At 44.5% G+C, this 13992-nt stretch overlaps 1 protein-coding gene across 1 annotated transcript; it reads left to right on the top strand.

Annotated features, from left to right (window-relative positions):
- The first annotated feature begins 5443 nt into the window (after positions 1 to 5443).
- LOC114813141 (histamine H3 receptor-like) lies at positions 5444 to 13507 on the top strand. The gene is made up of 3 exons (XM_029068258.1): positions 5444 to 5836; positions 9190 to 9356; positions 12494 to 13507. The coding sequence occupies exons 1-3, from the start codon at positions 5608 to 5610 to the stop codon at positions 13295 to 13297; spliced, it is 1200 nt and encodes a 399-aa protein (XP_028924091.1). The 5' UTR covers positions 5444 to 5607; the 3' UTR covers positions 13298 to 13507.
- Positions 13508 to 13992: the final 485 nt, after the last annotated feature.

Below are 13992 nucleotides of genomic sequence, written 5' to 3'. Positions count from 1 at the left end.
TTATTACAACTTCAAGGGAGAATTCTTAACTTCTTCCCTGTAGAGCCCATGAATAAAATTGTATTTTGTGTCAAAGCCCAAAAGAGTGTCATTTTATCAACGCCAAAAGAAACAGCCATTTTTCACTCTAAGGTCCACTCTTGGCAATGATCCCTCTTTAACAACTCGATGATTCTTTTCTTCCACAAAGAAAATATTCTTCTTACAAACTCATTGACATGGGGGGGGGATTCACTCCGTCCTTATTCTTGCATCTGAGACTGAAGGTGTGTGTGTGTGGTCGGGGAAGGGGTGAAAAACATTAACATCACAATATTTCCACTTCCACACACACACACACACACACACACACACACACACGCACCACACACTCACACGCACCCACATGAAAATTTAGCTTCTAGCTTGCTTCCCTGTTGGCAAAGTGGCAGAACCAAGACTACGGGACGAAAGGGGTAAGCGCCGGAGAGCCCATGCTTGGAAGAGGCCGTCCGATGCTCTTCACATCCGCGGCAGATTGCTGTCACTTTTCTGAAAATGGAGGAAGCAGGGCATCATCTTTCTGGCCCAAGGGATCTGATTCAACTGGGCAGTAGATGCCAACAGAGCAGATGACTTGGCTGAACGTCATCATCTGTCATTCCAGTGAGTGTGTAGCTTAGAGCCAGCTCGTTTCAAGGAAGAGCTAAGCATTCCTCATTTCGGGCTACCCAACTCGGAGCCCACCTGCACCCATTTGATCCCGTTTGAATGGCGGGAGAAGCCCTGAGGTTGTAGGTCCCTCCCGAAAACAGTTCCTTCCTCTAAGGAAGCCAAGTCTAACCTGCCCCATCATCCCGAGGGGAGATGTGGAGCCAGGGAACGTGCCCATTCTCCAGAAGGATCTGTGTCCCCTCTGATCCACAAGGAAGAAGAGGGGAGAGAAGGCAGGAAAGTAAACCTCGGACTCCCAGGTCTGCGTCTTGAGAGCTTGTTGTCAACTTTCTTGTGAGAGCTCATAATCAACTCTCTAGGGAGAGGACCTAATAAATGACAGTGTAGTCACAGCAGCACAGGTTTTCTATGATTTTACAAATGCATTGAACCGTGACACTGCTTGTCAATCAAAATATCAGGTGACTCATATGTTTTACCCGAGTTCCCTTTTTCTGTTTAATCTGTTGTGTGTGGTTTTCCATGCATTGTTGCCTGATAACTCTTCTAACAATGAAATTGCTATCACCTCCACTGATTTGAACTTTTAGGAAATGATGCATATTATCTCAAATAGCCTCTTGGGTTAATTCTTCCGGCAAGGTCGGTCTAAGGAATTTTGGATGTTACCCAAGTATCCGGTCTTCTTTTCTCTCATGATGGAATCTTACTTTTATCTTTTTTCTTTCCTCCCAGAAAGGGCGTAGTGGCTTTAAGGTTGGAAAGCTCTAGATAAGAGGCACCTTGTGAAAATATCTAGAGTGAGTAGCATTAATAATCATACTTTCCCCAGACAAGACTTTCGAAAGGAACAAGATGTGGAATCTGGCCATAATCCCCAAAGTACTGCCTGCGTATTTTAAGGAATGATAAAACTCTGAGTTTTCTTACCTGCAAACATGTAATACTTGAACTGGATAAATAATAATAATAATTGTGATGTTTGTAAAGTGGTAACTATACTCCAAACACTGGATTAAGCATGGGGGTACAGACCAGACAATCGGGGTGGAGGTTTTCCCTGTCAATCAATCACTGGTATTTATTGAGCGCTTACTGTGTGCAGAGCACTGTACTAAGCTCTTAGAAAGTACAATTCAGCAATAAAGAGGGACTATCCCTGCCCACACCGGGCTTGCAGCCTAGAAAGGGGGAGACAGACATCAAAACAGGTAAACAGGTTATGGAAATCCATTCTGGTGAGTTTCCACCAAAAAATGGCCTGCTTATTTTAACCAGGGCTTTATTGATGGAGCGAATTGAGTCTGGGGTGGGTGTGGGGAGACCTAAGAAGCAGACATGGGAGTTGGTTCTAATCCTGGCTCTACCATTTGTTTGTACGTGACTTAGGGCAAGTCACTTCACTTCTCTGTGCCTCAGTTTCCTCAACTGCAAAATGGGGATTATTCATTCATTCATTCAATCGTATTTATTGAGTGCTTAGTGTGTGCAAAACACTGTTCTAAGGGCTTGGGAGAGTACAGTATAACAGCCAGACACATTCCCAGTCCACTGCAAGCTTAGAGTCTAGCGGGGGAGATAGACATTAATATAATAAATAAATGAACAGATATGAACATCAAATGGGAAACAGAGTCCCGAATAACCAAGTCCTGGAACCAAATCAGTCTTTTAGAATTGGATTGATGCTCACCTCACTATAGCTACCTCTCAGGGTGGCACCTGGAGGGTTTCCAGTTCTCTACCAGTCTCAACTACAGAGGGAGAGTAAAGCAGGGATATACCCATTCCATTCCTAGTTCGGCAGTGGCTAGCAAGGGGAAGGCCATCTGCTACAAGTCAAAACTCACCCATGTAGAGCAGCAGTGGCTTGGGAGAGAGCAGAGGGCGGAGACTCAAGGTTACAGTGCGGAAGGAGGCAGTGGTAAACCACTTCTGGATTTTTACCAAGAAAACTCTATGGGTCTATCTACCAGAAGGATTGCAGAAGGCGAGCGGGGCATTCTAGGAGAGATGTGTGCGTGGTGTTGGTATGGGTCGGAAACGACTCCATGACATAAGACAGAACACTGTATCTATGCTAGGTGTCCCATGTGAGGATGTTGGATGACAGTGAGACCCAAATATATGTAGTATATTGAGCTAATATTGGACAATCTAAAAAAAAAAGAATCTGGGAGACGTTTTGAGGGTAAGGTAAAGTCACATAGATGATGCTGTGTTGTAATGCTTTGTCCAAACGCTTAGTACAGTGCTCTGCACATAGTAAGCGCTCAATAAATACTATTGAATGAATGAATAATGGTATTTACAAAGGGCTCGCTATGTCCCGTGTTCTATACAAAATGCTGAGAGAGGAGCAAATTAAAAATCAGTCCCAGCCACTGGCCTACTCAGAACTCATAATCCGGGAACAGTGGAAGAAGGAAGACCAGCTTTTAACATTGTCATTTGGAAAAGAGAAATTTTTTCCTTTTGGAGCAGAAACTTTGATGGGATTGTGAGAATAAGGCAGCAAAAATGAAGGCAATAAACTCAACAGCACAACATTCATTCATTCAGTTTTGTATGGAAGTTCTGGGGTTATGGGTTCTGCACTGACTTTTTCAGCTACACATGCAGCCATAAATGAACTTCAATGGCGAAGGAGTATGGAGAGAGCACGGGTCTGGGTTCTAATCTTGGCTCCACCACTTATCTGCTCTGTGACCTTGGGCAAGTCACTAAACTTCTCTGGGCTTCAGTCATCTCATCTGTAAAATGAGGATTAGGACTGAAAGCCCTATATGGAATAGGGACTGTGTCCAGCTTGATTAGCTTGTATCTATTCTAGCACTTAGTACAGTCCCTGGCACATAGTAAGCACTCAACAAATGCCAGAAAAGTGAGGAAACAGAACAAGAGAAGGGGACAGGGTAGCGGGGGTATGTGGAGATGGAGAGAAAGAGAGGGGCAGGCCCAACATAAGCAGCCATTAAATTTCCAACAGGAATTTTCTAATACCTTTCGTGCCCATAAAAGCCACAAAATGGGTAAAATCTGAGAAGAGCAGTGTTGAAAAAAACATAAATGTGCAGAGTGAAAAGAAAATGGATGAACACAGAGAGATTTTTATCTTTTTGAAAATCAAGGTCTTTAAAAACAGAGCCTCACAATGACTTCATAAGCGAATAATGGTTAATTAGCAAATAATTTCTATCTGAATATAGTGGCTTGGATCATCGGCCATTCTTTTATTGTGGTTGAGACTTGAGAAGCCAATTAAATAGTTAAATACATTTCTCTTCAAAGAACTATCATCTATTAGAATCCAGGAGAATTAAAAAGGGGAATGAAAAATGAAATGAAAACAAAATATATATTATGGGGAGTAGGGAGGGCATGTGTGTCTGCTATGTGACCTTAGCAAGTCACTTCATTTCTCTCTACCTCAGTTACCTCATCTGTAAAATGGGGATTGAGACTGTGAACCCCATGTGGGACAGGGACTGTGTCCTACCCGATTTGCTTGTTCATTCATTCAATAGTATTTATTGAGCACTTACTATGTGCAGAGCACTGTACTAAGCGCTTGGAATGAACAAGTCGGCAACAGATTTGCTTGTTTCCATCTCAGCGCTTAGTACAGCACCTGGCACACAGTAAGCGCTTACTATCATTATCATTTCAGCACTTCCACACTATCTAAGCAGGTACCCACAATCCCCAGTAGGGCTCGTGTAAATCTCTTGTGTGATATATTACTTCATCCTATCTGTAATTCTAGTGATCAGTAAATACTATGATTGCTTGCCAGTGTCTTTTCTCCCCACCCCCCTTACCAACCGTCTTTCTGAGGAGGAAGAAGAAGGGACACTGACCGTTCTCTCCCAGAGCCCCAGCTGCCCCAAAGTCCATGGAATGGGTCACTCATTCAAACCCAGGGGATAGGATTTTGACAGCTGAACTCTTCTGACCTGGGGAGATGGGGGAGCCAGAATCAGAAGAATGTGGGTGCCAGGAGAATGGGGGAAATCCACCTGTCAGAAGGGCATATCTTCTAGACTGTGAGCCCGTTGTTGGGTTGGGATTGCCCTTATTTGTTGCCAAACTGTACTTTCCAAGTGCTTAGTACAGTGCTCTGCACACAGTACGCGCTCAATAAATATGATTGAATGAATGAATGAATGTGTATTCTACAAGCACATCACAAGGCTTTCCTACGTAGATCAAAATTATTTCCACCTTCATTATAATAGTAATAATTACTATTATTACTTATTATGTGCCAAGCACCGTACTAAGCAATGGGGTGGATAAAAGGTTGTCAGGTTGGACACGGTCCCTGTCTCACACAGGACTCACAGTCTGAATGCCCAATTTACAGTTGAGGTTTGTGAGGCCCGGCGAAGTGAAGTTACTTGCCCAAGGGCACTCAGCAGATGAGTGGGAGAGCCGAAATTAGAACCCAGCTCCTTCGAGTCTCGGGCCCGGGTCCTCTCCACTAGGCCTCTCCGCTTCATTCAGCACTTACTATAGCTCTTGGAAGAGTACAGTGCAGCAGAGATAGCAGACATGTCCCCTGCCCACAGCCAGCTAGAAAGAGAAAAGCTTAGGGGTAGAACTTTACTGAGCTTTACCAATGTCCAGAAGTGTAATAAAACTACTGGACACTAGGCCACATCAGTGAGGGCGTGGGCGTTGCATTTAAAAATATGTAAATGAAATTTCACGTCCTGTTTACTAGTAAGTCTGCTGCTCTGTTAAAGGGAAGTTTCTCACAGGTTTGTCTTTTCAAGAATCAAGAAGGTAGAGAGAATAAGAGACAGAAGTGTACTAGACTCTTGACAGTACGCTCTCTTAGACTAAAGGGATCATTGCATTTTTAACTAACTCTCAGAAATTAAACTGGGGATCCTGGATTAATTTGCCTCACGCTTTCTGCCTCATCTGATCTGCAGAAGGAACTGCAAGATGTTTAACAACACCAGCACTTTCCACCATGATTTAAATTCACCTTCGACCAATCAGAGTTTTAAGTTTTCGATGAGTACTTCGGCACTTCTCGTGGTTACCGTTCTATTAGCCCTCGTTACGGTGCTGGGGAACGCTTTAGTAGTCATTGCTTTTGTCGTGGATAAAAATCTGAGGCATCGGAGTAATTATTTCTTTCTTAGTCTGGCAATTTCTGACTTCCTTGTGGGTAAGTAACATTCTGTTATTTGAGGAAAACCTCACTGATATTTTTGTGCCTGCTATCTGACTAGCACTGTGCAAAGAGCCAAGGTAGGTAAAATAAAATCAGTCTGGCCACAGTTCCCTTCCCTCGTGGGGGACACAGTCTAAGAGGGAGGAAAAGCTGATGTTTTACCCCCCTTTAACCAATGAGGAAATGGAAGCACAGAGAACTTAAGGGTCTTGCCCAAGGTCTCACAGCAGGCAAGTAGCGGAGCTTACTTACAATGAGTGCTTCCTTATTTTATGCCAAAAGAGTATAGAGATTTATTGAATTACAAGACTGAACTAGGGTGGGGATGAGATTCTGGACCTGGGGAGAACTGGAGAGAGGATTTTAATAATCATAATTTGTTGAGTGCTTACTATGTGCCAAGCCCTATAGAAAGCACTGGGGTAGATACAAGATCATCAGGTCCCACATGGAGCTCACGGTTCAAGTAGGAAGGAGAGGGCAAGGGTCATATCTGCTAATGTATTTACATTCATTTGATTGTATTTATTGAGAGCTTACTGAGTGCGACGCACTGTACTAAGCACTTGAGAGAGAACAATATAACAAGAAACAGACACATTCCCTGCCCACAACGAGCTCCCAAGAAATTAGTTAGAGATCTCTAGATATTAAGCACTGAATAAATACCCTAGATTGATTGATCGATCAACTGACTCTATAAAAATAAACTAAAAGCCCTCTTCTCGCTCCACCTCTGTTTTCTTATATGGTCTGTGTGTTCTGCTAATTTAATTGTTAACAGTTGATTAATGTCCTACTCTGTACTTTCCACTTTCCTGTTCAGCAAGTGGGAGAGCACGGGAGGCAGTTGCAGAAGGCATGTCAGCTTGCCATGTAATAATAATAAAGGTGGTATTTGTTAAGCACTTACTATGTGCCAAGCACTGTACCAAGTACTGGGGTGGATGAAAGACACTCAAGTCAGACGCAGCCTCACAGTCTAACTAGGAGATCAAATGGGTACCTAATCCTCATTTTACATGAGGCTCACAGTCTTAATCCCCATTTTACAGATGAGAAAACTGAGGTACAGAAAAGTTAAGTGACTTCCCCAAGGTCACACAGCAGGGAAATGCAGCGTGGCTCAGTGGAAAGAGCCCGGGCTTGGGAGTCAGAGGTCATGGGTTTGAATCCCGGCTCTGCCACTTCTCAGCTGTGTGACTATGGGCAAGTTACTTCACTTCTCTGTTCCTCAGTTACCCCAATTCTGGAAATTGGGGATTAAGACTGTGAAGTTCACGTGGGACAATCTAATTACCCTGTATCTCCCCCAGCGCTTAGAACAGTGCTCTGCATATAGTAAGCACTTAACAAATACCAACATTATAGTGCTTGATACTCAGTTAAGCACTTGATAGATCCTGATCGATTGATTTTCATTTGGAAGAAAAAAGGTGAGCACATGGGGCTCACAGTCTTTATCTCCATTTTACAGATAAAGGAACTGTACATTTTACAGACAAGTGAAGGGACTTGCCCAAAGTCACACAGATAAGTGGAGGAGCAGGAAGTAGAACCCAGGTCTTTTTGACTCCCAGATCCTTGATCTATCTACTAGGCAACACTGCTTCTCTATGGTATTTGTTAAGCACTTATTAATAATAATAATAATAATGATAACATTGGTATTTGTTAAGCGCTTACTATATGTAGAGCACTGTTCTAAGCACTGGGGTAGATACAGGGTAATCAGGTTGTCCCATATGAGGCTCACAGTTAATCCCCATTTTTACAGATGAGGTAACTGAAGCACAGAGAAATTAAGTGACTTGCCCACAGTCACAGAGCTGACACATGGCAGACCCGGGATACAAACCCATGACCTCTGGCTCCCAAGCCCGGGTTTTTTTTAAACTGAGCCATGCTGCTTCTCATGCTGCTTCTCATCTCAGCACTCCTCTAAGTGCTGGGATAGATTCAAGAATATCAGGTTGGATACAGTCTCGTCCCACATGGGCGCACAGTCTAAAGGGGAGGGAGAAAAGGGATTGAATCCCCATTTTACAGATGAGGAAATTAAGGCACAGAAAAGTTAGTTTAGTTGCCCAAGGGTCTTCAGCAGACAAGTAGTGGATGCAGGATTAGAACCTGGGTCCTCTGTCTCCCATGTCCCTGCTTTTTCCACTAAGCCACCCTGCTCTTCATGTCAAAAACCAAACTCCCCCATCTTTCCCCTTAAACCCTCTAGACTGTAAGCTCACTGTGAGCAGGAAATGTATCTGATTTTTTGCTTGCTCTATTGTTCTCTCTCAACTGCTTATAACAGTACTCTGCACATGGTAAGTACGATTGACTGACTGATGGATTGATCGATTGATTAAACCCACTCCCTGCCAACTTTCCTAACTTAGTTGACAACACCATCACTCTCCCTAAGCCAGGAGACCGTAATGCTGGCTTAGACAAAAAGTGTGGAAAAAAAGGGTATATTAGCAGGGTAAATTCATTCTCTAATTTATTTTAAAACTAAGGAACTCTGTCGAGGTAAGGAAAAACACCAAGACCAAGCTTTTTGGCAAGTTGAGGATGCCATGTGTACGTTCTCATAATAAGACGATGATTCCATATCATTCCATACCCTGGGAAAACTGACTCAAGTGTCAACACAATTACAAACACGGGGGAAACGTTAGGAAAATGAGGGAGTGGAATTCAGTCATTTTTCTCCAGAAGAGAAGTTGCTATGTTTGGTTGGGGTATCAGTGTGTTACAGACAAATGTTATTGTAAAAAAGTTTTGAAAGTACAGTATGTTGCAGAAGTAAATTTAATCAAGCAATCAGTGATATTTATTGAGTGCTTACCACATGCAGAGCAGTGTGGTCTAGTGGATAGAGCCCTGGCCTGGGAATCAGAAGGACCTGGGTTCTCAAACTAGCTCTGCCACTTGTCTGCTGGGTGAATCACTTCACTTCTCTGTGCCTCAGTTTGTAAAATGGGGGGGATAAGTTGTGAGCCCAGTGTGGGACATGGACTGTGTCCAAGCTGATGAACTTTTAACTATCCCAGTGCTTAATACAATGCTTGGCACATAATAAGTGCTTTAAAAATACCATTAAAAAAATGCACTTGGGAGAGTACAACAGAGTTGGTAGATATGTTCCCTACCCACGGTGAGCTTACAGTCTAGAGATTTAAGTTTTATTATATTACGGCAACATATTTATTTAAGGAAGTGAATTGTTTCATTAGATGCTTAATTTACTAAGTGTAACCTTATCATCATTGTTTTTAGAGTCATTTGTATTCTTATTAGAATAATTTTAGCCTTATCTGAAACCATTGTCCCGTTTCTTCCTTCTATAGGTGCCATCTGCATCCCTTTGTATATCCCGGAGACCCTGATGAAATCATGGCTGCTTGGAAGAGGTGTCTGTAAATTCTGGCTGGTTATCGACTATCTCAGTTGCACGGCTTCAGCATTTAACATCGTCCTCATCAGCTATGACCGCTATCAGTCAGTCTATAATGCTGTAAGTAGAATTTGTGAATGTTCGCTTTTCCTGCCTGGGAATTCAAACCCAAGGAAATCTGGTTGGCTCAACAAATTCCAAGTGATTGAAAGCAGGATTATGGGGATGGCATCTGTTCATAATGTGTGTTATTTGTTAAGCACTAACTATGTGCCAAGCACTGTTTTTAAGCTCTGGGTAAGATGCAAAGTAATCAGGTCCCTGTCCAGCTTGGGGCTTCTAGTCTTAATCCCCATTTTACAGATGAGGGAAACGAGGCAGAGAAGAGTGAAGTGAGTTGCCCAAGGTCACGCAGCAGATGTGTGGAGAAGCCGGTATTAGAACCCAGATCCTCTGACTCCCAGGCCTATAATCTTTCTACTAAGCCATGATTCTTCTCAGGACTGAAGGGTCAGTACATTCAGGGGTTGACCTGGGGGCATAAGCAGAGAAAGAAATCCCCTGCGTGAGGCAGGTGGTAGTTCAGGGCCCTGGAGGACTCATAGGAATGAGAATGTTGGAAGGCAGGTTCTGGGACTTTAGTAGAGAGCCAAGCTCTTAGTACAGTGCTCTGCACACAATAAGCACTCAATAGATGCCACCGATGATGATAAACTGCTAAAAGGCAGGGTCTGAGTCCAGGACCGGAGATGGTTAATCGAAGGCTGAGACAGGTTGGAGGCCATGCGTGAAAGGAGAACTGGACCCGTGGGGAGAAACTTGGGCTAGGGCAAAGAAAATGGAACCAGCCTTCCAAGGTGGGAGAGAGTGGACAGTGAGCTGGAAGTCAGAGCCAGCAGAGTTGAGAGTGAGAAACTGGAGGTGAACTTGGGAGAAGTCAACAGTTGGAGCTGGGGATTAATGGATGAAGGAGAGAGAACTGGTAGAGAGCCTTGAAGTCAGTGGTAATGATATTCAGGGTATTTATTAAGCAGCATCTGTTTACTGTTGTATTGTACTCTCCAAGCGTTTAGTACAGTGCTCTGCATACAGTAAGTGCTCAATAAATACGACTGAATGAATGAATGAAGTGTCAGTCACTGTTTTAAGCACTGAGGTAGGTACAAGCTAATCAGGTTGGACACAGTCCCTGGCCCACATGGAGCTCACAGTCTTAATCCCCATTTTACAGATGAGGGAACTGAGGCACAAAGAAATGAAGTCACTTGCCCGAGGTCACACAGCAGGCAAGTGGAGGAGCTGGGATTAGAACCCAGCTCCATCTGACACCCAGGCTCGTACTCGACCTACTAGGCCATGATTTTCTAAGAGAAGGAGGGGAAAATGGGGAGCCATTGGAAGTTTTGGGAAACTGGAGAGATGGGTGACAAGAGATGTTTCAGGAAGGTGATCCAGAGACCAGAGCCAAATCTTCAAGTTTATGGATGATATTAAGCTCATTTGAATGATGAAATGGCATCCTATCAGGGATAAGCTTACACTGATGGTAATAAAAATAATGGTATTTGTTAAACTCTTCTCATGTTCCAACCAAACACATTACTAAACCCTGGGAGAGATACAAGGCAATCAGGTGGGTCACAGTTCCTGTCCTTCTTAGACCTCACAGTCCAAGAGGGAGGGAAAATGAGCATGTATTTAATCCTCACTTTACATATAAGGAAAGAAAGTGAGACCCAGCGAAGTGAAGTGACTTGCCCAAGGTTACACAGCAGGAAAATGGCTGATACAGAATTACAACTCGTTAGAATCAGAATTAGAGTTAGAATTTGAATTCCCCCTCTAGACTGTGAATTTGTGTGGTCAAGGGGATGTGGCTATTTGTTATTGTACTGTACTTTCCTAAATGCTTAGTATAGTCTTTGCACACAGTAAATGCTCAGTAAATATGACTGAATGAATGAGTGAATGAACCCAGGTCTTCTGACTCCCAGGCTCGTGCTCTTTCCATTTGGCCCCTTCTGCTTTCTCTAAACCTTATAAAGTTGAGTGATCCAAATTCCAAAGTGGCTTAGTGGATAGTGCCTGGTCTGGGAGTCAGGAGGACCTGGGTTCTAATCCCCGCTCCTCCCCATGTGTGCTGTGTGACCTTGGGCAAGTCACTTCACTTCTCTGGGCCTCAGTTACCTCATCTGGAAAATGGGGATTAAGAGTGTGAGCCCCCTGTGGCAGAGGGACAGTGGCCCACAGTGATTAACTTGTACCTCTCTCAGTGCTTAGAACAGTGCTCGGCTCATAATAAGCACTTAATAAGTACCATAATTTTCTTCTTATTCTTCAACATGATCAAATGCAAAGTAATGCTGGAAAAAGGAATCCAGACATGGTGAGCTCTGAGCTGACAGTTCCATTTCAGGAAAGAGATCATGGAGCTCTGCTCAGTGGTGCTTCCAAATCCATGACCTAGTGGACAGTGGTGGCTCTAGGCTGTGTGTTGGGTCTGGACAGAGGCAGACTTTACAAGAAGAATGACAAACCCTGTTCCCTATGCAGCCTCCGAAGGTCCAGTAACATGCCGGCCATGATAGTTCACTAGAAGGAAAAGTTAGAACATCCCCGATCTTAAGGACAGATGTCAAAGATGGTGTCTATTAAACGGTTCCCAGCATCCTTTGGAGACTGTTGAAATGGTGCCTGGTGAAGACCGAAAATAATGGGGTTTATTAGTCTGATCCAGCGTAGCATTTGCTTAGTTTGCAGATGAGAAAACTGAGGTACAAAGAAGTTAAGTGACTTGTCCAAAGTCACAGAGTAGGCAAGTGGCTGAAACGGGAGAAATTAGAAGCCAGGTCCTGTGACTCTCAGGCCTGTGCTCTTTCTACTAGGTGACACTGCTTATCAGCTGTGACCTTGTCTCTTTCATCCAACCTCTGCCTTCATTTCTAGGGATTCATTTATTTGATTTTTTTTTTTAGCGGTACTTGTTTAAGCCCTTATTACCTGCCAGGCACTCTACTAAGCCCTGGGGTAGATACGAGTGTATCAGGTTGGGCACTGTTCCTGTGCCACATGGGGCTCAAAATCTTAAACCCCATTTTACAGATGAGGTAATCGAGGCACCGAGAAGCAACTCGCCCAAGGTGACCCAGCCGACAAGTGGCGGATCTGGGATCAGAACCCAGGTCTTTTGGATTCCCAGCCCCATGCCCCATCCACTAGGTCACACTGCTTTGACGCCTGTGAATTTCCCTCTTCAGGTGTCGTACCGGAATCAGCAAGGAGCAGCTGCCCGAGCCGTGATCCAGGTGGCCACAGTGTGGATCTTAGCGTTTGTTGTGCACGGTCCTGCCATTATGTTCTGGGACCACGTCACAACGGTCGGCCCGATTGTGAACGGGACCTGCAAGCCCGAATTCTCCTCCAACTGGCATTTTCTCATGTGTGTTTCCATTTTGGACTTTGCAGTCCCGACCCTATCTGTGGCTTACTTCAACATGCAGATCTACCGGAGCATCTGCAAGAGAAGCCGAAGGATCCCAGCCGAAGACCCCGACCCTCTCCCTGCCTCTTCCCCCCCCTGCCTTGGGTTGCCAGTGAGGCTTGCTCACTTTCTGAGGTCAATCCCGCTTGTTTTGGGCCAGCAGAGGCTGACTCTTCATCTGGCCTCCAAGGGCCAAGATGAGGGCCTGCACCATTCCCCGGAAACCCATTCCCGTTCTTTCGGAGCCCCTTCTCTGGCCACTGCCCGGTGTGACACCAGATCCCAATGTAAACTGCTCAGGGACAGGAAGATGGCCCGGTCCCTGTCCATTATTTTGGTGGCTTTTGCCATCTGCTGGGCTCCCTATTCCCTGTTGACGATTATCCGTGCAGCCAGAAAGAAGCATGAGTTGCGTGACTCATGGTACGAGTTTGTGTTTTGGCTCCAGTGGGTCAATTCTTCTCTTAATCCTTTCCTGTACCCCCTTTGCCACAGGAAGTTTCGGAAAGCTTTTCTGAAAGTCCTGTCCTACAGACAGCAGGTCAACTCTGTCACTCCCAGTCCTGTAACCTCGTCCTAAAGATAGATTGACCTGAGGGAAATTTAATCTCACTTGGCAAACTCAATTCACTTCAGAGTACTGGGTTGCTTCTCAACTCTCCAGCCCTGTCTACTGCAAGGAGACGTAATGACTTTCTGAATTATAGCACTGAATAATTCTTTAGGAAATGAAATATTGATGCTTTTTATTGAAATATATATTATTTCTGCTAATGCGTTGGAAAAGAAAGATGCCAATTCATCTTTGTCATCCATCAGTGTTTTTTTTTAATGGTATTTGTTAAGTGCTTACTAAGCAACAAGCATCGTTCTAAGCTCTGTGATAGATACAAGTTAATCAGGCCAGATACAGATTCTGTCCCACAGGGGGTTCACACTTTGAGTAGGAGAGAAGTCAGGTACCGCTGCTTGCCTTCACATCGACCCAACCCCTGTTTTCTCCTAATCACTGGCCTCCTCGCTCTCAAAGACCCAAGGACTTGCACACAATTCAACCATCTCCTCCGGGTATCACCCGATGAAGTAGTTATTACTGTTGAGTACGTTGCCTACAGAGCTTAAACCTCACTGACTCTACCATGACCTCTCAATACCCCCTCTTCCAGTCAGCCCACCCCAGTCCTCGACTCCCACCACACCTTCCTCTCCCCCTCCTCCACCACTCCCCGTTCCCCATCCCAGTCATCCTATCCCAGGGCCACCCCTCGTCCCCCT

Source organism: Ornithorhynchus anatinus, chromosome 7, assembly GCF_004115215.2.
Source record: "Ornithorhynchus anatinus isolate Pmale09 chromosome 7, mOrnAna1.pri.v4, whole genome shotgun sequence".
NCBI lineage: Eukaryota > Metazoa > Chordata > Mammalia > Monotremata > Ornithorhynchidae > Ornithorhynchus > Ornithorhynchus anatinus.
Note: the sequence above shows the minus strand (reverse complement) of the source record. Positions and strands in the feature narration are given on the sequence as shown.

Coding starts and splice junctions, on each gene's coding strand:
- LOC114813141 (XM_029068258.1), top strand. CDS start 5,608: ATGTTTAACAACACCAGCACTTTCCACCATGATTTAAATTCACCTTCG. Junction 5,837..9,189: donor AATTTCTGACTTCCTTGTGG/GTAAGTAACATT, acceptor TTCCTTCTATAG/GTGCCATCTGCATCCCTTTG. Junction 9,357..12,493: donor ATCAGTCAGTCTATAATGCT/GTAAGTAGAATT, acceptor TTCCCTCTTCAG/GTGTCGTACCGGAATCAGCA.